The sequence below is a fragment of the Euprymna scolopes genome, chromosome 35 (assembly GCF_053919585.1).
Source record: "Euprymna scolopes isolate OS-2025 chromosome 35, ASM5391958v1, whole genome shotgun sequence".
In the NCBI taxonomy this organism is placed as follows: Eukaryota; Metazoa; Mollusca; class Cephalopoda; order Sepiida; family Sepiolidae; genus Euprymna; species Euprymna scolopes.
Window position 1 is genome coordinate 8,046,587 of NC_136516.1, and position 27,869 is coordinate 8,074,455.

At 34.8% G+C, this 27,869-nt stretch overlaps 1 protein-coding gene across 1 annotated transcript in view; it reads left to right on the forward strand.

Moving 5' to 3' along the window:
• Positions 1–17,652, forward strand: part of LOC145259667 (protein singed-like) — a 97,894-nt gene extending 80,242 nt beyond the window's left edge. The window contains exon 4 of the mRNA XM_080117325.1: positions 16,916–17,652. Coding sequence (XP_079973451.1) covers positions 16,916–17,121 — 206 coding nt within the window. The 3' untranslated portion in view covers positions 17,122–17,652. The remainder of the gene's footprint in view (positions 1–16,915) is intronic.
• The last annotated feature ends 10,217 nt before the right edge of the window (positions 17,653–27,869 follow it).

Below are 27,869 nucleotides of genomic sequence, written 5' to 3' on the forward strand. Positions count from 1 at the left end.
TTTTTGTTTTCATCCTAACAAGGAATATTGCCACTTAGAATGTAAGGCACTATTTTGGATTGTAACGGGGCATTGTGGGGAGTTGAGTAGCGAGATGTCTGTTCATAGTATATTTAGTATATTTAAACTTCTGCGGGTTAAAACAATCAGGAGGAAATTCTAAAACCTATCAGTTCAAGAGAAGAAACTATTAGAGTAGAGGGTTTTCTGGCATCTAAGGACCTCAATAGTGAAGGGATGGGATTTTGTGCTTGGCTGGGTTAGTCAGGAGTGTGCATTTCAAGGAGGCACAAGTATGAGTTCAACAGAGCACATACCATAAAATTACCAGTAAAATATGCACAGTGATGTAACATTATGGCGATGGAACAGATTGGAATTTGACCGCCCGTGTAGGAACTATTAAATTTGACTTCTTTTTTTTTTAAGAGCGAGATTAGTGATAGACGCACCAGCCCAGATGTTGCAACAATGCTCCATGCATATGCGAATTGTGTCTTTGTAAACATATAGGCTACTCTTTGGCTAGAGTAATTTTCTAGCATGGTAAAGGGAGTTCACTTTGTTAAATACCAGTGATAAGTAGATTCAGGACAAATGGAAACAATGCCGAGATAAACTGAGAGCATATCTGGTATTGACAAGGTTCAGCGTTGCTTAATTTCGGTGATCTGCCGAGAACCGGTGTGTGAACGTGATTATGTTATACATATATTTACATGCATAAAGTAGTTGGCTGTTGACGCCAGAAAAGTTAATTTGCCCTTTAAGGGTTTTAATGTTTTGGGTGACTCGCATTGGACAAGCTCGATGTAGCACGTATTACGAGGTTACATAGTACCAATAGCATAATATGACTTGGCACAAATCAATACATATAAATTCTGATATATAAGTATGTATAAAAGAAATCTGATATGTTATCTATATTTCTATGAATTTGATGTTTTTGTGTACTGATATTCATATTAAAAAAACTTTTATTTTTCTATTTATTTAAATAGAAAATACAACCTTGTTATATAGCAGTCGTGGAATTGCATTTATCTGCAAAAGATCTAGCTAATGTGCATATTCTTTTAAACATTTGAATTGATTCCCTATTAGTTTTTTCCGTTTTCTTATGGGGTGATCATCTATAATTAACTATTATGTGTAATTATATTCATGCAGATATTCTACATGATTTATACTTGCATAATATTTGCGTAAAAAGGTTATAGTAAACATAAACCTCTTTTTGTATGTATATATATATATATATATATATATTCATGTATGCGTATATATATTTGTTTAAAAAATTTTGCCTACCAAACTCCTGTCAGTTTTTTGTCTACAGACATGAAACTTAAAAAATAGGATATTCAAACCTATGTGAAACTATATTTGGATTTTAGCCTGGGGAAATCGGGGCAAAAGTGAAAATTAAAAAAAACAAAAAAAACAATGGAATTTGCCATGTGAAGGTTGAACAACAGCATTATGAATATGCATGCATAACGTAATAGCTATTAGTTTGTCTTAATTTTTAGCCTTGCAGCAAACATGTATTCATAGCTCAGGCATTAACATCAAAGGAAAAAGTAAATTGTAAGCTAAACGTTTCGGTTTCGATTCTCGGTGGTGTACGAGTCAATTTTTTTTTTTTTTAACTTTTTAAATCATTACTATATATTGGGTCCAATATAATAATAAATACGAAATCTGCATTAATCAAATATCATATTTAAGCGAATATTACGACCAGGCAATGCCAGGCGGCCTGCTAGTGTGTGTGTATGTATATATATATATATATATATATATATATATATATATATATATATATATAAAGATGAAAAATAAAAGAACGACGATATAAAAATATATACTACTGCATATAGACTTAATTGCTTATTCAGTATGAATGTTGAATCAATTAGAGGTATAGGCTAAGTAAATTTTTTACCTGGGCATTTGGATGCCTAATGTTTCTTATCAGAAGAGTAGATAAAATGCTATGTAACATATAAGAGATGTGATAAATACATTAGGAATGAAATAAAGGGCGTGAGAGGAAGAGGGTAATACATTGAAACTGTGGAAGAAGGGAGATAGAACAGCAGTGATTAATGTGAAGATAATTACTGATATTAAAAAGTTGAGATACGATTAAATCCAAATGCATTAGTATACATTTGTATATTGTCGTTCTTTTATTCTCCATCTTCTATATAAACTCCAAAACAATTTGTTGAGCTTTGCATTATCCAGATAAGTCTCCTCTTAAAAAAATCTGTTAAACTTTTAACTTCCCCGTGTATGCATATATATATATATATATATATATATATATATATATATATATATATATATATATATACACACACATATTTCAAAGGCGTACCAGTGGTTTCATTATGTTGAATCAACCATAATAGGCTAAATGGAATCAACGCAAATTCATTCAGCCTCTTATGATTGATTCAATGCAATGAAACCACTGATACGCCTTTGAAATATGCATATATAGTTTTGTAATAAATATTTGTATCTTCAGCTCTCACATTTACGATCGAGCACTTTATTTGATTTTTTCATCGCCTCCTAACACGCTATATATATAAATATATAACTTCTCGCTCTTGTAGTGACTTTAAAACACAGATTTCAATAGAACAACTATGAACTATGATCATCTGATCGAAGTCATAAGATTAGTTAATCTACATATTTCTTTGCAAAAGGACGTTTCATTAATTAATTTTTACTGTTTTCATTGTTTTTTCATTTTATTCCTATACAAAGGATAGAAAATGGACTAAGTTGACTTTCAATTGCCTCGTAACTTTTGCTTCCCTTATTTTGTCCATGTCATCATATTCTATGAGCGATTAGCTGACAAAGGGGGAAGAATTGCTGCTCATCTAAGATTTACTGTTGGCTAGTTTTTGATTTTTATAAGAGTATTTTTTAGCTCCTTATATCAAATGATTTCATTCCTTATCTCAAGCGATTTCCACGAGGAAAAAAAAAATTCAATTTATGCATACTTTTTTTACCGTGATAAAAGGTCGAGCAACCTTGATGAAAACACACTTTCTGGTTCTTTATGATCAATTTACTTCTGCGTGGGTTTTCTTGCTTTTCAACAGTTTGCAATCCATTTCTAAATTGTCAATTAAAAACAAAATTTTCCTTTCACCCTTCATGTGCATAGTATCAAGCGAAATTTCTATGGACAGACCTTATTTGCAAGGACTTCCCAATCTGTGGTTACTTCACTGCAGGTTACAATATGGTCGTTCTCAAATCCATTTCTGAAATTTTGTAGATGAGGATTGATCAATTAGATTCGGGCTACTGTTCTCATCTTGACTGTTATACTCACAACTTTTAGGTTGATGTAACCTTTGACCCTTAAGTATATCCTGTTGAACTTGAAATCTGTATAAAATTTTGAACAGAACTCATTAGTTAATCCATGGCAGCATGGTTTTGTTCTATCAGTCATGGTCGGGTAGAAGTCTTAACTTCTCTTGACAGTTTTACTCGAAATGTTTTGGTTGATCTAACCTCCGACCTTCAAGTGTTTCTTGAACTCAAGGGAATCGTTTCATTGAACTCGGGGGGGGGGGTCGTTCGGTTGAACTTGGGGAATCTGTATGGAATTTGAAACATTACACTTTATTTAATCTATGGCAGCAGTTGAACTCGAAATCTGTATAAAATTTTGAACAGAATTCATTAGTTAATCTATGGCAGCAGCTTGGTTTTCTTCCATCAGTCATGGCTGGATGGAAGTCTTAATTAATTCATGATTTATAGTATCATCTGCACTAACGCTTGAACCTTTAACCGCCAGAAGACTGTCATTTAGTGCTGAATTTTTATGTAGCATTTTATCTATTACTAGCCTGAGTGCCCGGCGTTGCCCGGGTGTTTGGAGATGTGTATTGAGTAAAAAGAAAGTGGTAGTAGGCAGGCAGGCTTGAACCGTGAAGGAAGAAAAGAATGTAAAAAAAAAAAAACAAATATGACGTCTTTGCTGTTGCAAAAGTGGCGAAGGTATAAATTAAGTCTAGTCAATCGAAAAAAGGGGATCACTTTCGAAAATATCGGCGAAAAAACGACCCCTCCTTATAGAAAAGTGCCCAGTTGAGGGTAAATGAATTAATGTTTTTAGACAATTTTTCGATATTTGTCGTCAGAAGGATCAAGCTTCAAAACGATACCGATCTTGTGAAAATCCGTCGCTCCTCTCGAAAGTTTTAGGCATACATACATTTAAACAGATAGGTAAAATTTATATTATAGATGCTACGGCTGCTTGCAGACAAATAATACAGTGCGTATGTACTTATGTTACCGTGCTATTTTTTAAAATTAGTATTTTAAAGTTAAATTCAAGTTTTATAATATTTGTTTTTTTATTCAATTATTAACATTAACTTAACTGAAACTATCTTCAATGAGTGAAATTTAGGAGTTGGCTTGTGGATTTGCCAGGTTGTAATATAATCTGTTGGGGATGATGGCTGGTTCATCAATTGAGATGAACTTGTCGAAGATCAGGCATTCAAACATTTTAAACGGGTTTCATAGCAAGGAGATTCAGTGGAAACTCTTTGCATGTGTTGGGGTTTTGCCAAATTTGAGACGAACGATGACTTTGGTTTTTCTCTAGATCTTTGGGATGTTTCTTGCCAATAAGTAGTTGTTTATCAGCTCAAAGATCAATTTTTGTGTCAGAGGCTCAAAGTGTTTGATCTCTGAACATATCTATGCTGATAGCTTTACCAGCTTTAAGGACACTGATGCCGATATTGAGGTCAAATAAAAATGGCTCAGTCAGTCAGTATTTTGGGGGTAGTGAAGTAAGTCTGATCTTTGCTGTTTGGTGCTGGACTTCTCATCGGGCAGCAATTGATGTACAACTTGGTTAGCAGTGACGGTGTTGGGGTTGATGAATTGTTGTTGATTCTTGGGATTAGACTCCATGTTTTTTTTTTGTTGTTTTTTTTTGTTGTTTTTTTTTTGTCATATCGGTTTTCTCCAACAGATTTTGCCATTTTCTAATGGTTATGAATCTTTCATTTACTTCAATGGTACTTTTAGCAAAGGGTGGGGGGGGCAGATTCACAGAGCTGTTAATATTGCGCATATAATTTGCTGCTTTGTGCATAGTTCATTAGGTGTGCCAGCCTCTTAGAATATTCTTCCAATGCATAAATCTGAAGATGTCATAGTTTTTAGGGTTTGCTTTCAAGATCTGTTTGGAAGCCAGACCAATTTGCTTTTTAAAATTTGAATCAACTTTGGAATGAAACAGTGATTGGAGTGATTGCGGCATTGATTGTGATGCCAATGAAGTAGTAATTTTGATTTTCCAGATGGTGGTGGCATTTATTGCATCATAGATGTGCAGCATTTTTGCAAACAGTTAAACAAATAAGCACATGAGAAGCACGTGCGTTTTACAACAAACGTGCATTTGTGCACCCATGACTTATCGCTAGTGAGCAATCAAGAACCGATTCAATTAAATAAGTCTTTATTCTGTTTAGCATTGCTTCTCATATGTAGGTTGCCGTTGATCTGTTAACTCAAGACAAATGAAATTCGAGCATGAAGCCACAAGGAAACTTGTTGGTGGTTTTAAAGCCTTTATTGGGAAGAGTACAGCATAATCACGATGACACACCGGTTCCCATTAGGTCACCGAAGTTAAGCAATGTTGGACCTGGTCAGTACTAAATGGATGACCATTTGGGATTTCCAGGTGCTGTATGTGCTCTCCGCTTATCTCGGCATTGTTTCCAGTCATCCTGGACTTCTCTTTGCCACTAGACCCAAACAATGCTAATTCAGGAGAGGTGTAGATGGTGATTGCACAACTCTTGCCTCACAATTACATGCGCGGCTGCCCCTATAGAGGGTATCTTTTGTCTTTTGAAACTGAACGGGGGCATCGATTGGGAAGAAAGATTTCTTTTGAATGAACATTTTAGATCCCTACATTATGTGAACACATCTTGTCTCTCAACTTCTTCGAAAAGTTGGGTCGAACATTTGAGGCAATTTCCATCTAAAATTCATACTAGTTGACATAATCGCTACCTACCAGTATAGGGTCCTAAAATATAACAAATAATGTGAAACGTAGTTTGTAAGCTGGTGATTATGATTCCGCTTAGCTCCGTTGTTAAGCGTTTGATGATATTTGCATCAATCTTTGTTGATTCAATAATTGTTCTAATTTTTGCTTGCATGATGCTTCCCGTTTCTCATGTGGTCTTTCTATGATATTGGTCATTCCAGCCACAAGAGGATAACATGTTTAGGTCACGGTGGTTTTTATGCAGGCTGAGAATATAAGCTGATGCTCTTTGCAGAATTTTGCAACAAATTTTTTGGTTGTGGTTAGTTTTTCACTATGATGATCAGTACTGGTTTTGGAGGTGGTTGTTGACCTCTTTTCATACTTTGGCCTGGTCGCTTACATTTGTTGAGCTGATGGACATTGTTAGTTTTTTTTTTTGTTCTTTTTTTCTTACTTTAAAATGCCCGATAAAATTTTCAAGCAAGTATTACTTGATAGGGATTATGACATGAACGATTTTACCTTGATCCCCATGTAACTTTGTCTCTTTACCAAGAAGGCAGACTCATCATTTCATCATTTCACTTGTTAAGTAGGCCAAACCCGATTCCCTGGATGTATAGTTGAAATCATCAATTACCACTTTTGGAACTGCTACACTTTGGAATTCCGTCCTGGGCCCCTGCTTCCCTGACTGTACTGGCATGCAGAAATTCAAGTGTAAACAGACATCTCGCTGTCCAACTCCCTAAATAACATCCCTGCAAATCTGGTCCCAAATAGTAGCCCCTCACGACTAAGTAGCTCTGTGCTTTGAGGTGAATTAACAAAAAAAAAAAAAAAAAAAGACTAAACAGGGTTGAATAAATAAATTTTAAAAAACTTACTACTATGTTCCTTTTTCTCTTTTTTTTTTTTTTTTTTTTTTTTTTACTGCCCATCTCCCCTATCATTTCGCCCCCTAATATAGCTGGAAGGAATTTAAATTTTGGAAAACTCTAAATTAGTGTCTTCTACACATAGTTTCCATTTTATTAAAATTTGAGTTGAGGTTTTAAGACTTTTCTGCCCCCCATAAATCTAGATAAGCACTGAGAGATCGGGGAATACTTTCATTGTCTTCCTAAGAATTTTCTACATATGATTTAAATTTAATTAAAATAGGACATATTTGAATTTTTCAAGGGGTTCAGGTCGCCATATCCTTTTTAGGAGTGTAGTTAGATTTGGGTCTGCTCCCATTGTCATCAAAACTTTTTACATACGAATGCACTTAGTTTTTATGTGAATTCTTTGTGTCTTTCTATAGGAAACACAGGTATTGATGTACAATAGCTGTTTCAACAGTAAGGCCTCTTATTTGTTTTTACTCCGAAACTAAAACGTTTAAGAACTACAAAGACGGGAGTGGTACCATTAAAAGGAGCGACCTCTTATGCTCTTGAATTTATTTTTCTACACAATCATCACCATTCGCAATGCAAGTTGGCCTGCCTCTTTTAATGCTTCAGTCGTAAAAGTGACAGTGCATTGCCACTTGCATCTCCGTTGTTACTCTGAATTTGTTGAACCCATCTTTTAACTGTACCAACATCAACTGCATCGGTATCGTAAATACTCAACAGGAGTCGGTGAATATTGATCAGTTCAATTTTTTTTTTTTTTTTTTGCATGGACTGATCTAATGACTCATCTGTTTCTGATTCATGTCCATGACAGGGCTTGCTTTATTAGTTTTACACCATCAATATCTGCCATAGAGGCATGAAACTTTCAGGTTATGAATGCATGTTAAAGCATCATAAAACTGCGATTTGCAATCCCTTCTGATCCATTTGGGTGGAATAAAAATAGGTGGTATTACTTTTGGGATGGTACTCGTAAATTTGATTTATAAAAGACACTGTCTGTCTGTCTCCAATTTTCAAACTCTATCTCTTCCGAAACTGAAAGTCACAGAGCGGCGCATGGGGCCTCAAATGATTGGCTGTTTTTATGGACCATTCTTTTATAGGTCTTTAGCTGGTTAACAGTTTCAGGGTCAAAAAGGGGTCAAAATTGAAAAGATCGTTGGACATTTTGTACATTCATTTTTAATTAGTTCATATGCGTTTCACGTTGGTAAAGTGGTAACGTCACCAGCTTTGAATGTTACAGTTTGGGGGAAGGAAAGGGGAACAGTGAGAGAAGAGTACAAAATCTTAACACTTCTTCTGAAGCCAACCTACTGCCACACCCAGGGTATGCCAGCGGCCACCTGATTGCACCAGGGGGTTACCACTGTTCAGCACATTCAGGCACACTTTGGTGTTGACTTTTAAGCCAACTTCGAAGATGTAAGGTTGCATGATGTGGCTCTCACTTGAAACCACACCAAAGACCATAAGCGTGGCCAGAAACTTTGTTTTAAACACCCTGGGGACGTGTCTATTATCCATGGCAATTCAGTGATTCATTTTGAGGATGCTGGCAATGGTTCTGCCTATCATAATTTGAATCCGTAGAGAGCATGAGTTATACAGCGGCACATCTCCGATCTTGTTGAACATTGTGTCACTTTCAGACATGATAGAAGGCTTCTATCGGGATTTGTACACAACTGGCCAACTAGTAGATGTTCTGCAACAAAAACGCAAATCAGTTTTCATCAAACGGAAATGGAATCATGTCGTCTTTTCTAGGGCGACAATTTTATCATTCCACCCTGTAATAAAAATAAAGACGATCATACGAGGAAAATGTTTATTCACATGAATAAAACATATCCAGTATTCAGTACCTGGTATAGAATAATAATGGTGAATGTCAGTGGGACATTCATGCCTGGTGCTTCTTCATTATTGCTACCATATGTCGGCGAATGATAATGGCTTATCAATGTTTATTATTATTGAAAAATTCCAAATACCCAACAATTTAAACAAACAATTTGATGCACATTTTTTTTATGCTTTGATATTTTAGCGTTAACATCATGTAAGTAAGGTATAATGCAGGAGTTAGCATTTATTAATACAACTCTGGTTATAATGATATGAAAACTTTTCTGCCTAAAATAACTTGTAATTTCTACCTTTAATCTCTCCACAGCACACCAGTAATTATTCTGCAGCACACTAATGCGCCGCGGCTCAGTGGTTGGGAACCACTGCACTAACCCTCAGTTTGTTATTTTCCTGTTACATCAGATTGCACCCTGACATGGACGTCCTTATGACAGTTTTTTGAGCCTTACTACATCCATGCTGGCTCACACAAATCAGAAACAGGTGTTTTTGTTTGTGACACCATTACTAGAAAGACTGACACCCAGAGCCAATATACTCCCTCTGTCCAGTTTATCAACAGAGACACTCTTTTCTTAGATGTATTGCCTTTATCATGGCTGTATATTAACCATCCAGTATATCAAAGAGAGTAGCAGGTGTTATACCTTGCCCAAGAGTTACTTGGAGCTGTGTAAGGCAGAGGTATTCATTTCCCTAAGGTATTATATTAATATATACCCTCTTACTTGAATACATACAGCACCTAATATGTTCAAATGGTCACTCATCTGGTACTGACCAGGCTCAACATTGCTTAACTTCAGTGATCTATTTATGCTGGAAAATTTAATTCCATTATAATTTTTACAATGAACAGTGTTAAACAGCATTAGTATCGTTTGAATAATTAGCCAATAATGTTGGACTTATTAGATTTAACTTTTCTTTTTTTTTTTTTTTTGACCCTGTCTAAGAGTGAGACTAGCTGCAGATACATCAGCTCAGATGTGATAATAATACTCCATGTCTGGGCGAATTGGAGTTTTGTAAAGATATAGGGTGTGTGTGTGTGTGTGTTTGTGTGTGGAAATGATTTTTTCTTCAATTATATTTCAACTTATTTTATAACAAGCCTTTAATTTATGAAGCTCAATGTAATTACAGAGCATATTACAAATAAATGACAAAAGTCTATATAAACTTGGCATAATAAAATAAAAAGTAATTGCAACTTTTCTCTCAATTTTCGGATTTTGTAATCATGCCCGTATGCATTTATTTTCTTTTAATGAATTGATAGGTGCTATTTCTTCTGAGGAGTTAAGGGCAGAATAAATTCATTGATTGATATAATAGTTAAATGAATAATTTGGCGCTACGAAACAGGTGCTGCCAAAAATTGTGCATGTCAACGTACTTAAAAGAATAAATTGTAAGATGGTCAGCATCTTTAAATTTGGAATATAGCCTTTCATCATTTATTTGTTATATATATGAAAAAGAGAGAGAGTAAGTTTTTAACACTGTAGAGGGAGCTCAACTTCTTTGCAGCAGCCTTGGTATTGTCCTCAATGTATTTGTTCCAATTCATGTTGGTTGCGAATATTAAGCTAATGAATTTATTGCACTGATGGTTATATTAAAACTTTGAAATCATAAAATTACAAGTGTTCATATATCTGTATGTACATGTTGCACGCATCCAAACTTCTTTGCAGCAGCCTTGGTATTGTCCTCTTCACACAAAAAAAAGGTGTAAATTAATTCTATGAACAGGATTTACTACTAAACAAAACACAGCTTATGAGCATAAGGAGTTCATATGTGTACTATATTTAGTTTAATTTAATCTTATGCAAAGGGAGTGTTATGCCAAGTACGGCCAAGGATGGAATACTGTTGCCATATCTGACAATTAACAAACGACCCAAAACACAAAAAATTGCACTATCTCGTTTCCTAGCAATTATCGATTTAACCGATAATAAATTTTCTTTCTTCTTCTACACACACACACACACACACACACACACACACACACATATATTAACCAATGGAATACTGTTGCCATATCTGGGCAGGAGCTGCCAAAAACAGCCTATCATGCCTTGACAGAGTACAAAATAGACTTCGTGGTTTAGTGGGGGATGCCCTTTTCTCTACCCTGCAACCCCTCTCCCACAGAAGAGACGTTGCGAGCCTGTCCTTGTTTTATCGTTATTTTCATGGCAGGTGCTCGTCTGAGCTCCAATCCCTGGTCCCCCCTCGCCAAACTTTCACGAGAAACACCCGTCTAGCTGAATCCACTGTGAAAAATTTCCCCCACTCTATATCTGTGCCTAAATCAAAACGCGGATTTCATGAGCAAAGCTTCTTTCTTAGAACTGCACGCCTGTGGAACTCTGTTCCGTCTGCCTGCTTCCCTCCGGACTACAACTTGGATGTCTTCAAGTCTAATGTTAACAAATTCCTAATGAACCGCCCCCCTAATTAAACACTTCATAAAATCTCCTCACTAACGTGATGTACTTGCAATAACCCTTATCCCTGAGTGGCTTCCGGGCCTTGATAAGTGGTAAAAAAAAAAAATGATATGGCTCTAACACGTGACTATGACTCGTGTATATTAAGGAGAGCAAATTTGGTTGAAATCAGTGGAAGCTGTTGTATTTCTATGCCTGTCTTAAAAATATTTTAATGGAATGTACTCTGAATTTGTTGCACTTGTGTCCTCTTGACAGACACATCCCAACAAACCTGCTTAGCAGCAAAATCACACCCCTTCACTGTTGAGATCCCCAAATGGCAGAAGGTTTTCTACTCTAATAGTTTCTTCCCTTGAACAGCTAGACTTTGGAATTCCCTTCCGGCTACCTGCTTCTCTGACAGTACTGATATGCAGAAGTTTAAATGTAACATAAACCAACATCTTGTTAATCTTTCCTAGACATGGTCCCAAATAGTAGCCCTTATGCCTAAGTAGCGATGTGCCTTGTTAGAGGTGAATGTGAGCAAAAAAAAAATTTTTTTTAAATACTAAAACTACTCTCAAAGACTGAATGAGCTCGATGGAATTAACAGCCATTCATGCTAATCAGGAATAAAAAAAAAAAACTGACCTTGGGTTTACTTTAACTTTTTCCCTCCTCCCTACTAATTTTGTCCTTTAGTTCTTATATTCCATGAGCAATATTTCTGATAAAAGAGGGAAAACTGCTGCTTTGAGTTTGCGGTTTATGGGTAAAAAAACTTTACCTAAGCCAAGGTTGGACTCCGTTACAACAATCTACTAGCACGAAATAAATACACCTCCCCTTAACCAAGCTTCTAATGACAACCGCTAAGTACTTTACTCTTAATATCCAATACCCCCACACACACACACAAAAAAAATGTAAGACATATTCTTACATTGCATGTTATTACATGAAAGCATGAGTTTTTGGTTCCCCGACAAAGGAGGGATTTGACCTCGTAATTCACTTCCGTTCGTTTGTTTTTACTTTTCTCAATGACCACGCCTTGGACTTTTAAAAAAATTTTGCACAAACATTAGTCAGGGTGAAAGTAAACTTTTCCCTCATGGAAGGGGACCCCTGCATGCTCGGTTTGTTTTATCTAAATGTATTTTTTAATATCTTTACAACATCACAGTCGAGGGAAAATAATTTGTACCAATTTTCCTGCAATTTACATCTGCTTGCTCCTTCCATAGTTTGTATGTTATACTTTGGAAAAGGCCAAATACAGTTTTTGAAGGCCAAACTGCTTCAAAAAAAGACCAAATTCACAAAATTTTGCTTTAAAAAGACTAATCTGACAACTCTGAATAAGAATGAGTGACCTCCCTTTGATGTAGCCTCGTTTTTGAATAGCTGGTCACAGATTGTTCAGATAAAGCATGAAATATCTCTTCCTTTTGGCTTTTCTCTCTGATTTGACATCATCGTCTGTGCACGGATATTCCCACCTGCTTTAATGAGTGACAGGAAATAATGACGTCATCCATTGTGCACAGGAACAAGCAAAATAATGAGGAAGATCCAGAGTTTAAGTGGTATATCGATAGCTTTTTGACTTTTGTTTGCTCCAAACAACTGATATTGCCACTGAATCATAAGGGGCTACTGTAATAGGGGCCAGATTTATAAAGGAACAATCTAGATGGGGAATTGGACAGCAAGATTTTTGTTCATGTTTGCAGTGAAGGGGTGAGATTTTGCTGTTAGTGGATCAAAGGTATTTTCGGTGAGGGTGTTAAAAGTGCAGCAAGTTAACCGGAGCACATTTTAAAGTTGTACTCGTAAAACAAACAGTGATGCAACATGCATGTAAAGCGTTAGTTTTTGCTCATTACGTCATAATATTGAAGGACCGTATTTTCTTACAGTCGAAAACTAAAGAATTATAAACCTTGAAATAAAAACTGATAGATACGCCTATGATAACGCCTATGATAACGCCTATGACTAGCATTCAAATCAGTTTCACAACTATGGCGACGTTCTGGCGAATCTTCAACGGATAGGTTGAAAATTTCTGAAATAATTTCAGAATTTTTTTTTTATTATTAAATTTGCCATGTACAGAATTTTTTATAAAATTGGATAGGTTTTTTTAAGTTTTTTTTTTCCTTTTTATATACAACAAAAACTTATGCCCTCCTAATCAAACACCCCTCCCTAACACTTAAAACAAAACTTATTTTAAAATCTAACCTCCAGCTACTGTTGTGTTGTCCTCACTAAATCGTTTTTATGTATCCTTCATTAACAGGCCGTATACATGTATCTATGTACATTGTTCTTAGTATAACAGATTGTTGTCCTCGTGTTATAAATGTCTATCTTAACGACCCGTGACTCATCTAGTCTTTGTGTGTGCATGTCAGAACATATACACGTAACATAACGACATACCTGTTTCTGCTGCTGATCGCTTCTGGGGGGTTTGCCAACGATCCTTTAGGGAGCTGGAACCTGTTTAAAGGAAACGCTTAAAGACGGGGACCCAAGACGATGTGTTTATATATATATATATATATATATATATATATATATATATATATATATATAATTTGTTCACTCCCAGGCATCCTATCAGCAGAAATGGAGTGACCAAGGATCTTTGGCTTGGGGATGTTCTATGTCTCCATTCTGAGACCACCTCCTTCCTCATGGGGAGACCTCTTTTAGCCTATCTGTCTTTCTCAGTGTCTCAGATTCAACTCACAAAACTTAACACAGTTTACTCAAACCAGGGCACCTGACATGTCACATCTCATCCCCATTAGGATATTTCCGGTACAATTAACTGATCACAAAGTTTGATACATGTCAAAACATGTCACGATTATAATTCTGTTGTTCACTCATCGATAGATAAGCAGATAAATAGATAGATACACGGATAATTAACTGCTTGTACACAGCTATTATCTCACACTACGTTGTCATATACACCTGTGAGACTTGGACTTTATATGCCAGACAAGCAAAGAAACTGAACCATTTCCACATGGCCTGCCTGTGTAGATTGATAATAATGAAGTGTCAAGTCAAAGTACAAGACACAGGTTTTAGTTTGGTCAAACCTCCCGTCAGCATATGCCATGTTGTAGCAGTGTCAGGCTCGTTGGGCGGGTCATATATCCAGCTCGCTAGATTCAAGACCCAAAATGCCTTCTTTACGGTGAGCTAGCCAAAGGCAAAAAAAAAAGTAGGCAGACAGCAGAAACTGTTCAAGGACAGCTCAAAGAGTCGGAAAAACTTAATCCCAAATAGATGTTCTTTGGCATATTCCATGAAATTGCTATAAGAAAACAAAATATCGACATGCATTGTTTTCCAATTTTTTGGTCCCCTCCCCCCATTTTTCTGGCTGCACTTTTCTCAATAACGACGCCTTGAAATTTTTTGAAATTTTGCACAAACATTAAACATAATGAGTAAAAAAAGTAACAGAACGAATTTTCCAGGAAAATTCTGGTTGCCCCTCTAGGGGTGCCTTTCTGAAAAGTTGTAACTCACTGATTTCTATATAATTTTGTTTGTCTATACGTCACAATAACTCTTGGGTGTGCCCCAGGGGCTCTTTTAGGACTAGCAAAAACACTCCATTTTTGGAACTATTTTACTGTATTTGTCTAAAATTTTCTGTTGATATCTATTTAGCAGTTTTGCATGGTGCTGAACTCTAGTTTAAATGTGTTAAGGCCTTAGGGACTTTTGGGGCTAAATGGGGAGGGGGAGCAAATGATGGACTTATTTCTTCTTTTGCATGGTGCAGAACTCAAATTTATATACGTTAAGGCCTAAAACTGCACCGTTTGTTCATTTTCACCAGCATTTGACGCCCCTGGAGACTTTTTGGACTAAATAGGGAGGGGGGATGCTGAACTTAGTCGTTCTTTTATGCCTCGTTCACTGTGCACTCACGGGGGACCATGCATGCTTCACTTGTTATAATTTTAGACTTTCCTCGCATTCAATATGGCAACGACAGTGATGGATGAATATATCCATGTGCATTACTGTAAGAAAATTTATAAAATGGCTTCATAATATTGTCTATTTTTGTAATTCACCCATGTATGGAGTATTGTTGTCATATTTGGATTGGTGCATCTGCTATTTGTCTCTCACTCCTGGATAGGGTACAAAAGAGTCTCCAACCTATTGGGTCCTGAACTGTCATCTAAGCTTCAGCCTCTGTCCCATCGACGAAATGTTGCATCCCTCTGCCTGTTCTACAAGTACTTTAATGGTGAATGCTCTGACGAACTACAAGCACTTGCACCCCCTCGACGTAAATACCCCTGACAAACAGCTAAATCCCACCCCTTCACAGTAGAGATCCCTAGGTGTAAGAAGGCCTTTTACTCCAATAGTTTCTTCCCCAGAACTTCTAGACTTTGGAACTCCCTTCTGGGATTCTGCTTTCCCAACTGTACTGACATGCAGAAGTTCAAGTGTAATGTGAATAGACATCTTGCTACTCATCCCCCTTCATAATGTGCCTGCAACTTATGTCTCCGATAGTAGCTCCCTACTTCAAAGTGGCACTGTGCCTTGTTTGGGGTGAAAGTTGAATAATAAAAAAAAATAATAAAATTGTATATCTGCCTTCTAAGTTATTCAACTAAAAGCTGATTCGGTAATGGGGCAGTAGTTGATAGTGCAAAACCTATAAGGTTGAAGACTTTGATCTAGTCAAAGAAGAAGAGACTGCTTGTAGATGTACCAGCCCAGATGTTGCAACAATACTCCATCCATCAACAAATGAGGGCTTTGTAGAGATACAGGATACTGCCATGTGTCAGCATTTTTTTTCTTTTTAACACCTTCTTTGCAGCAACCTTGGCAATGTCTTCAATGTATTTTTTCCAATTCATATTGTATGTAGGTTTTTCAATGAGAAAACAAGTGTCTACATAAGTAAATAGTCTCTTCTGCATCATTGCTGATTGTTTGTCATTGTTTTGTTTTGATTTTATTTTCCATTTATTTTTGATCTTCGTGTGAACCCAAGAAATCCCATATTCAATAAGGCAGCATCGATGATGTAGAAATGTCCACCACATGTTACTGTAGAAATTTATGAAATGGACTTATAATGTTGTTGCAGTGGGCCAAGAGGTGTAGAGGTGTCAATCAACAGTACAACTAACAAGGTGAACACAAAAAAATAACGGCAATGGCAAAGACGATGGATCTCGTGTTTTTATTTACTGAGAATCGAAATGGTAAATTTGTAGGTAATGGAAGTTGTATATTCAGGATCAGTCGCTGGAAACTGATAACTAGACATCTGTGGGCTCTGGGACAGGTAACCGGACGCTGGAGGGCTCTGGGACAGGTAACCGGACGCTGGAGGGCTCTGGGAAAGGTAGCCGGACGCTGGAGAGCTCTGGGACAGGTAGCCAGACGCCGGAGAGCTCTAAGACATGATAGCTGCTGGTTGTGTGTGTTTTTGTTTTGTTTTAAGTGGAAGCGGTGATCTTGACTAGCTAATCTGCCTCTTAAACTTAGTCGTTCAACTAAAATTTTTTTTTTCTTTTTAGGTCACAACGGCAAATACTGGCAAATCGGAGATGACGGATCTTTATTTGCTGACGGTACTGGCCCAACCCCATTTATTGTTGAGTTCCGTGGACAGGCCATGTTCACAGTAAAAGCCCCGAATGGCTGTTTCCTGAAAGGGGAACAAAATGGAATCTTCAAAGCCACCGGTAAAGAAGTGAACGCAGCTACTTTGTGGGAATTTTAAATCCCCTATTTTTCTTTTTCAATTTTTTTTTAATAGGAAAAACTACAAATCTGTTATCCTCAAGTTTCGCATGTCTTTGTTTACTTTAATTTTCTTTTGACTGCTCTGCTTCACGTTGAATGCCTCGAAAATTCTTTCTGATTAAAGTTTACCAGTTTTAAAGTAAGCAAATAAACTTGCCTGTTTTTCATAAGAGAATATTTAAAAACTGGTAAACATTAATCAGAAGCGACTTTTCCAGGGTATTCATCATAGAGCGGAACAGTCAACAGAAAACAAAAGTAAACAGACACACAGAACTTTGGGGATAACTGAAATCTCAATCGACAAAGCTGCAAAATTTCTCACTGCTTCAAAACAAAGAAAACAAAATGAACAAGATCTGACGGGACCATCGTCTTTTTTTATATATAAATACCAACACACATTTAACACCAAATCTTTTTTTAATCTTAATTTTTGCTGAAAAAAAAAAAAGCAAAATTCACTGCAAGGAAAATTTGAAAGTTGTGAACAAAAAACAAAAACAAATGGAGAAAAAATTCCCCCCAAAAAGTGGAAAAAAATGTTTAAAAAGAAGAAACAAAAAATGAAACTTTGTAAACGTTTTTTTTTTTTTTTTTTTTTTTTTTTTTTGTCCACTCATTTCAAAATTTCTGAAATAATTTCAGAAGTTTTTTTTTTATTAAATTTGCCATGTACAGAATTTCTTATAAAATTGGATAGGTTTTTCTTTTAAGTTTTTTTTTTTCCTTTTTATATACAACAAAAACTTATGCCCTCCTAATCAAACGCCCTTCCCTGACATTTAAAAAAAAAACTTATTTTAAAATCTAACTACAGATATTTTTCTGTCCATATGTTAAAAACATCTTCCCAACTCCTTTCTCTCCTTTACCGTTTTTTTTTTTTTTGTCTGTTAAAAAAAATGAATTTGATTTCCACTGGAGCACTTTTTTAATTTAAAAAAAATGTATTTTTGACTCCTCATAATCACAATTCATATGAAAAAAAGACAAAACTGAATCCCAGCCATTCCCCTCTTTTTCTAACCCTTCCCTGTCCCCTCCCATTCAAATTTGGGGTTAAAGTCACAAAAACGTTTGCTTATAAAACCAGTGATAATTAGGAAACTTAAAATATCCCAATCATCCTCCTAACTTTAATTACCTAACTAATTAGTCCTTTATTCTTGATGCCCTATCATGAGTATCGGCTAATAAACACGGGCTACAATCTAACCTCCTCCATTCAGTCCATTATATTTTTTTTTTTTTTTTTTTGTCTGGTCAAATCCTGTTTTTGGGGATTTAAAAAAAAAAAAAAGAAACTATTTGTAAAATTTCACCAAAATTTCTTTATTTTATTTTTTTCGAAATAAAGATAAAATGTCAATTAATGTAAGAAAAATGAACTTTTTATTATTTTTTAACAAAATATTTTTCGGATTTTTTTTTTTTTTTTTCACAAAGGGGTCACTACTTATCAAGGCACGGAGGCCACTTGAGGATAAGGGTTAATGAGTGTGTACGGTAGTCAATGAGACAATATCGTAGTAATCGTTAGTAGTGGTAAATTGGTAAATTGGATTACTTAAGGGGACGACTCATCAAGAACTTGTTCACGATATTGTTGTAGTCAGCTGGACAGCAGGAAAACGGAAGAGAGTTCCATAGGCGTGCAGTTCCAACAAAGAAGCCTTGTTAATGGAATCTACATATAGGTTTAGGAACAGATAAAGAGTGAGGAAATTGATAGTGGTTTAAGAAAAACGGGTGATTTTTGTGAAAGTTTGGAAGGGGGGGGGGCATAGTTTGGAGCTCAGACGAGCACTTGCCATGAAAATAACAATAAAGCGGAGACGGGCTTTCTACAGGCGGCCAGTTTGAGGAAAGAAACTTTATGGAATTTTCGTTTAGATTAGGAGAAATGGCTGAAAGTGTTGAACAAAAAATTCCAATGCCGAATTTTTTCTAATAGTGTAAACTAATTCTCCGACCTATAGAATTTCATTTGAGAACTTTATTTAGATGTATCCGGCGTTGCTCGGTATTAAACGTAACATTAAATTCCTTAAAAAAAAAAAAAAATGGAAAGAAACTGAGACGTGTGTATGCGAGTATTATATATTTTTTCTAAACAATTCACTTTTTGTAAAAAAAAAAAAAAAAAAAAAATCCAGGAGCTGAGATCGAAACCAAAACATAAATATAGTGAATAAGTACGATAACCATTAGGCCAGCTTAACAGGATCTTCAAAAAAAAGTATTTTCAAACCTATTTACTCTTAACATAAGGAATCTGTCATGTGAACGATTTGCGCATTCATGAAATAGTTGAAAACGGATCAAAATCTGATGTCCCCTCCCTCACATGTACTAATTTTTCAATTTTGACTCCTTAGTAGCCTTTTTTTCTGGGTGAAAACGAATCAAAGTTTTCCACATGCGTGAATAACCTATATACCAAATTTCAAGTCTATAGATAAATTTGTTGAGTATATAGGTTGAGAATTGTCCTCTCTCTCTCACACACACACATTCTCACATATAAAAAAAATCAAAATGGAAAAAAGGTGGAAATCTATTTGAAATAGTATAGTCGGCCATAAACTTTATATTTTATTGCCATTTCTTGGGTTTGTATCTGCAAAGATCTTTGGCTTTTTTGATCTTCTATATAAAAATGTCAATGTTTTTTTTTTTTCTCTGTAAATTCTGGTTCAATAAGAAAATAACTGAGTACTTCATATGATAAACTTTTCCATTAAAGAATTAACTTATTTCCTTGTGGGTGTTTCTAGAAATTATTTCAGTTTACATCTTTTCATTCTTTGTTACATTTAATCTGTGGAAATTTGATTCCTGTAAACACGTCTCTCATAAAGAAGGTAGCAAGCTTTGTTACTCGCTTATATTTATCTACTCCCTTGTAACTCGAACACCGCCACATTTTATACATATACAACATACTATTCAGCCACCGTTATTTTTCTATTAAAATTTAAAACCTGGTCACAAGTAAATATTTTATTTAGTTTTTTTTTTTTTATTTATTTACGGTTTTCGTACATTTTTGTTTATTCAAGGATCAAGGCAGAAATAAACAAACGTTGATCTATTACTTCACCGACATATTCCTAGATTTTGATTATCCCCACCCACAATTGAATATCTCTTCCTGAAGTTAAATAGAAACAAGCAGAGCATGTGGAGTCCCTCTGCACGAGTAAAAAACTTTAACCAAAATTTCAAAAAATCTAAAGCGTGGTTATTGAGAAAATAAAGAACAGATTAACGGGAGTGAACTACAAGGTCCAATCCCTTTGTCGGAGGACCAATAAAACAGTGAAAAGATTGAGCATCTCTTCCTGAAGTTAAAATATAACCAAGAATCGGTCAATTAAGATGCATCCATTCAGTTGAATGCTATTTAAAACTGAAGTGTAATACACCAATTGATGAGCAGAGATTGTTGTTTGTAGTCTCCAAAATCAAACTGTTGAAAATTCATTTGAAATAGTATGGTAGGTCATAAGCGTCATAATTTTTGGTTATTTCTAAGGTTTGTATTAGCCAAGATTTTGTTCAATGTTACAAAAAAAAAAAGTAAAAAATTATTTTTTCAAAATATTTCAAATGAAGATTGATAATTTGTATTTGAACTATTGTTCTCATTTGATGTTATTATCACAATGTTTCAGCCGATGTGACTTCTGTCCTTCAAGTGCATTTTATCAACAAAATACGGAATTTTGAACCAAACCTTTTGTCTAAACCACAGGTATAAAATGCTCTCATTCAATTAGTCATGACCAGGTAGAAGTTTAACTAATTTTTAATTACATTCTATCGCCTGTACAGAAGATTAACTTGAACCTTCCAGCCCAAGAAATGTTAACTAATAAGGTTGGAGATTACATTGACAAAAACTTTGAGATGAGCATAGTAATCCAAATAATATAATTTTTTTTTATTATTATTAAAACTCAAACAGGAAGTATTATAATTTTCATTGAAACTAAAACATTTTTTTTCTTTTTAATTTTTTGGAAGGGACTTCTCTTTCCACCAAATTCAAGTTCTTTCAACGTTCAAATTACTTGACATTTAGTCATTTGGTCATAAAATCCTTTTTTAATGATTGCTTGACCATCCATTTTTGAGCTGATCTTTAACCTCATTTCATTTTCCTTTATTTGTATAATAATGATACGAATGAGATTTTACGATGTATCAAGTGTGTCGTGGTGTTTTTCAAATTTGATGACTGACCATCAGAACTGTTATTTCACACTGACGCGCGACTGATAAATGGATTACTAAAATCTGCTAGCAAAGGATATTTTTGTTTCTGAATTTTTGAGATGGCGATTTATAATTCGTGCTATTTTGGATTATTCAGACTATTGTTCTCATCTTTACACTCAAGATGAGAACAGTAGTCCGAAATAATACCAACCATATTTGTGACAAAAAAATTTCTGTCTGTCTGACATCCATCGCCAAATTTCAATCCTGAACGTTCAATAGTCTTTTTTTAGTACCATACAATAATAAACTAGCATGGATATGACGTGCAAATTTTACAATAACACTGTTCTGCTGGCCTGCTTCCCAGTTGAATCCAACATGGTAGCCTTCAAATCCAATATAAACAAATTCTTGTTGAGCCTTCCTCGTAAATAATTAACTTCTACCCAATTTACACCATTTGCGATTACTACACTACAATCTTATATTCATTAACCCTTATCCTCGAGCGACCTTCGGACCTTGATAAGTGGTGACTACCAAATAAATTAAACAAATACTCTGATACGCTCTTTTGGCACTGTCCTGATTTTGATAATTCATTTCAGGAACAGTCTGCGGATTTTTTTAATAGACACTTATCTTTGCGGTAACCGCACACAGATAAATATCTAAGTTGTTAAGGTCCAGTAAGTGAAGCCTATTCAGAATATTGCTTAGTACTGATGAAACGATTACCAAATTGTCCCTCGTATATCATTGAACAATGATAAAACAGACTATCAAGCATTCCTTAATGAAACTTTGTAACCAGGTCGTTATAGATTGAAGCTAATTTGTATCAAATATGGTTGGTTTGCAGAAAGAGTTGTGATTTTTATTTACGATATCAGCCTGTACGATTTCAAACTTAATAAATTAACAGACCAGATTGACACAAAGCCTCTATAAGATATATTTGGTTAATTAATTCCTATTTCAGTCACGTGAATTTATTTAGAGTCAAATACACAAAATACCAGTTCTCAGTATATTCGCCTTTTTCTGATGCTGGATTATTTTTGTTTTATCAACAAAATATAAGACGATCAATCTTAGTAGAAGCAGCAGTACTTACCCCCAATTCAACTACATGGAATCCCAGAGCAAAATAATATTGTCAACGACATATGCAGTCACTGTTTCCTTGTAATAGTGCTCATGCAGCGTCCCCACACTCTAGTATTTCAATGAATCAAAGCTGTCATTTTGAATATATCCATGATAGACCGATGGACGGACATAGGTTTCTCTGGTTTAACACAGTGGAAATTTTTTTTTGATACTTTTCCTCTTGCTATGACCCCTCCCTCTTCTGATCACCTCTCTCCATTGCTTTAATATATATAGTACGTCTTGCACATGTTTTGTTGAATAGCAGAAAACTACTAAACAATCCATCAGAGACATTTATGTTCAAGAAACTTGTAAAGATTTTTTCCATATGAAAAGGGATTTGGAGATGAAAAATGGAGACATTTAAAGCTTACAAAAAGACAAAAAAAAAAAAAAATGACACTTACCTCCCCACCTCAAATAATTCAGAAGACATGTGGGAAATCGTCACCATATTGAATTTTAGAAAAGCTTTGACACATATTTCTAAGCGATTTCATATTAATAAAAAGCTAAATGAAACCCCCAGAAGATACGCATATACATATGTCATTTGGGTGATCGGGTTTCAACCCTGGCTTGATGTAGTTGCTTGTCTAGCCACACTGATGAGCTGTACTGTATGTGGATGACTAATATATATATATATATATATATATATATATATATTAGTTTTATTACATAATAGAAAAAAATCTCACAAGATCCGTCGATTTGATATTTGCTTAGGAACACCGATGTTGGATTAGCCAATTGTAAACATAAAAAAAAAAAAAAACACTTATGTTTATAGCCCCCATCCCCACCATCTTGGGTATGAAAAAGATTGGAGACTTATTTCCAAGAGGTTTCGCATTTAGGTTTTAGATTAAAAATAAAAAGCCAAGTGAAACCCAAGAATATATATATTAGTTTTACTACATCAGAGAAAGTCTCCCAAAATCCGTCGAATTGAAATTTGCATAGGAACACCGATGTTTGGATGTTAGCCAATTGTAATCGATATATGCTCAAGGCCACGTATAGAAAAGACGTCAGTGTGAATAGGTTTATTTTAGCTTTGCACAATAACAGTTTCAAACATTGTCTGACAGTGTGGGTGACCTTAATTCTGTCAGGTTGAGGTTATGTTTCTGTGCTCCAACTCCCAAGCTTTACTAAAAGGTTAGTCTATTGCTAATTGTGAGGTACCCCCTACGCTAACATTTTCTGTAAGTATACCTACATATGCTTTCTTTTCAGTCCTCGTATTTCGATTTTATGTTACATTTTTCCTGCTTATGTAACTATCAGTTTTTCAGCTCTTTACTTTCACGTTGGTCTATGATCAGAGTGTAGAATCTGTTTCTGTGTGGGATTCGCCTTGACATTATTCCTGGCATTTAAAGATCTGGCTTGCATGAAATCTGTATCTCTTTTCTCATCAGAATGAGATTTTTCAGCTTGATCCTAGGATGTGCATCATTCCAAACATTACCTCCTTCTATATAGAGACTGGTTATTTGCCAGTAATCGGAGTCGCCACTACAAGGGAATTCAGTATTTTTTTAAAATGAGGTTTCATAATTTGGGCATTTATTCTTTTTTGCGGACTGTTATCCTCATCTTCCTAGTTGTTTTTGTTTCACTACATTTCGACCAACTCATCCTCTGGCCTTCTTCATATGATTAACCGTGACGGGATAGGAATGCTAAGTCTTGTAAGTTATCCCCGGTAATTACTGCCTTCCATAGTTGTTTTCTCACCACGTTTTGGCGAACTAATCCTCTGGCCTTCTTGGATAGGATTGAAATCACTATCTTTAGACAATACTTACCTGGAACCGTAGAAATTCAATGCCTCTATCCACTGCACCATGGGCCCCCGAAATGTGGTTAAACAACAATGAAGATAAGGATAACCGTCCACAAAAAGAATGAAGGCACAAGGTAATTCGGATCGCTTCTTCTCGGCTATTTTTGCATCCAGCCAGAGTGCTCTCTCAGAGAATCTGGCTTTAGCCTCGTAAAAAGATTGTCACACTGCAGATGAGATAATTATAAACCCTGTTCCTGTTTTGCAGGTTCCAAATAGTAGGTAGTTGTAGAAATGGCTTATTTAAAGATTATCTACCTGAGATTGTGAAGCACAGGTGATTTCAATTTATTTTGTGTATGTGAGGGGGGGGGGGACTTGCTTCAATTGCCATGTAGGTGGGAAAAATTTACATAAGATAATGACTGTCAAAATTCACCTGGAATTGTTTTCTTATCGGCCCATTCATTACCTCTTGAAAGTCGATTCCAACATCCAGGAATCCTGATTAAGAAAATGGCATTTCTCTGGTTTAATTAAAATTGTTGCTGACATAGGTTCTCGTGTATGTGTAGACCTATTTCTGTTACAGAAGTGAATAAGTTCCGAGACCCATCACAATGATTGAGAAGATTTTAGATGAAAATGAGATCACTACAAAATCGTTGGCACTTGAGATAGAAAAGGTTCAGTTTTTCAAGTCGGTTGTAAGACCAGAACTTTTCCGTACTGATCGTAAGTTTATAAATCGATACCCTCCCACCCTTCGTTCTAAAGATCATATCAGTGGTGTACAGAAACTCCTTAATCGTATGTTACAAAGCCTCTAGTATAAGTCCTAGTAGTGAGAAAGATTACGAGAAAAGGAGATAGTTTGAATATGATTGAGTGCTAGGGCTCATCACCTCGTAACTCCCCTCCCCTTTGCATGTCATTTATAATTAATAGCATCTTATTTTAATAGCTTTGCAAACATTTCAGAATGTTTTTAATTTTTAACCAATGGAAACAAGGATAAAATAAATAAGATAATACAAATTAACCAATGGGAAAAGAGAACAGGGGGGGGGAAAAACGTATGTAAATTATTCAAAACTAGTAAGATTAATTTATCCCTGACGATGAATCTTGAAGGATTGGAAAGTACTCAGACTTATGATAAATATGGTGATTACATCAGCCAGTTCCTGCCAGAAGTGAAGACTGTTATCCAAAAGTTGAAAAGGATTGAAGATAGAATTAATAGACAAAAAAAAAAAAAAACGTTTATTTTATTTAATGAAAAATATATATATGTTGTGACGATTAATCGGGAATCAGAAAAATCAGAACTTTCGCAGATATCGGTATTGGAATAAAAAAAATTGTGCCTATTTTCCAATACCAAAATCGATTCCTTTGTTTTTTAATTTGATTTTGTTTAAAACAAATCTTTGACTTTTGGTAGTAATAATAAAATAGTAAATATTTATTGGGTTTAAACTACCAGTAAAATTAAAATCTATAGATCAAGCCCCCCCCCCCCTGCAAGTGTGATTTATGTTTGAGAAAATATGTGCATATTTAACATGTGTTTTTATGGCAATCAAGAAAAAAAAAATAACTAATAGTTAAATATTTAGAGATTTATAAAGAATCGGAAATTTAGTACGGAATCAGTAATTGTATCGAAATCGGGAAAAATATTGGAACAGTCGCATTACTAATGTGTATATGTATGTGTAATATATACAAATATAATTCAGGCAATAGGAATGACAAGTTTACACGATAAAAGTGAGTGTAAACTTAAAACTAAAATATTCATATAGTAATCCCAACCAAATAAAAAAAATTCAATACAAACACAATAGGAAGTAAAGTTAATGAAAAGAAATCAAGACTGTAAATTAAAATTTACAAGGAAATTTATTGTTCGATAGAATACTACCAAAAAAAAAAAAAAAGAAAGAATTCCTTACTCCGCAGAGTTTACAAAAAATGCTATTCTTCTCCCATTTCCACATGTTTTAACCGATATGAACATATTTCATAAAGTGCTGTTTCATTTAATGCCATAATCAGCAAATTCTTAGCTTGGCTAAGTAATAGCAATTTGCTAATATATTTCTTTCCTCTGAAGAGAAGAATAGCATTCTTTGAAACTCTGCGGATTAAGGATGTCTTAATCGTCGTTTGTTAATTTTCAATTTTAAAACCGAAGATGCCCTCAAGTAGATTTTTACAATTTAGCCGAAATTGCTATCACTCATGCCTGGTGAGGACAAGGCATGTGTGTGCTATCACAGGTATATATATATATATATGTGTATATATATATATATATATATGTATATACTAGAATTCAAAATTGAATCGAACTTGATTCTATCATCAGATTGATAAGGAAAAAGATCCTTTTAGGCCATGGTATTTCATAGTCAAATGCTTCTCATCATAAGAGGAGAAAGTCAAATTCACATATCTACACTAAATTAGCTTAAAAATGAAATAGAAAAATGATATGCATACAGTAGCAGGAAAGTATGTAGGCAGAAAGAAGATAGGAGATATGGGAACATATATAAGAGAGTATGGAAATACAGAGGAAGAAGGTAGTAGAGAAATATAAAAATATATATATAGAATAATTAGTTGAAAAAAATATATATAAAAATAGGAAAAATAGTCCGAACTTTAGCGGATTCAACAAATGAAGTCTGTAAGGAGAATCTGGCGAGCTGAAAACAAACAATCGAAAGGATATCGAGCTGATGGTAAAGAATCTATGCGGAAAATCCAGAACTAAAGTATCCTTTTGAATCGTCATCTTTTATTTCTTATATTAATTGCTCCACTTAACTGTGTAGAGCTTTTACTATCTTGATAAGTTTGCTAAAAGATTATTTGTATATTTATCAATTTTGTTTATTTCTCTCTATCTATCTATCTATCTATCTATCTATCTATCTATCTATATATATATATATATATATATATATATATATATGATTAGTTTTTTTTGGAAAAAGAATTCCAGCAGAGTGCTCAATTAAAAGGAAAATCCAAATTTCAAGAGCGTATTTATATTTTGTGTACAGAAAGTTGTTAGTTGAGACAGATCATTGGTACCGTCGGTTTCAAGCCCGATAATAAGGCCTGTTTAAGGTATCCTTATCAAGCTCTCTTCGAGACGAATATTGGCTGAAGAGAGCTTGATAAGGATACCTTAAACGGGCCTTATTATCGGGCTTGAAACCGACGGTACCAATGATCTGTCTCAACTAACAACTTTCTGTACACAAAATATATATATATATATATATATATATATATATACACACTTGTGCCCGATATTATTCATACCCCTCGGATCTTTGAGATTTCTATAAGAATATTGCTCAAACCAGAAGGTAGACAATATTAAAGGGATTTCAAACAATAAATCAAGCATAAGCATGTAATTTAAACTCAACAAATAAATAAATTATGCAAGTTTGAAACATTATACAAAGAAAAACAATAATGGCACTAGTTCAAAATTATTCATACCTCTCTTACTAATA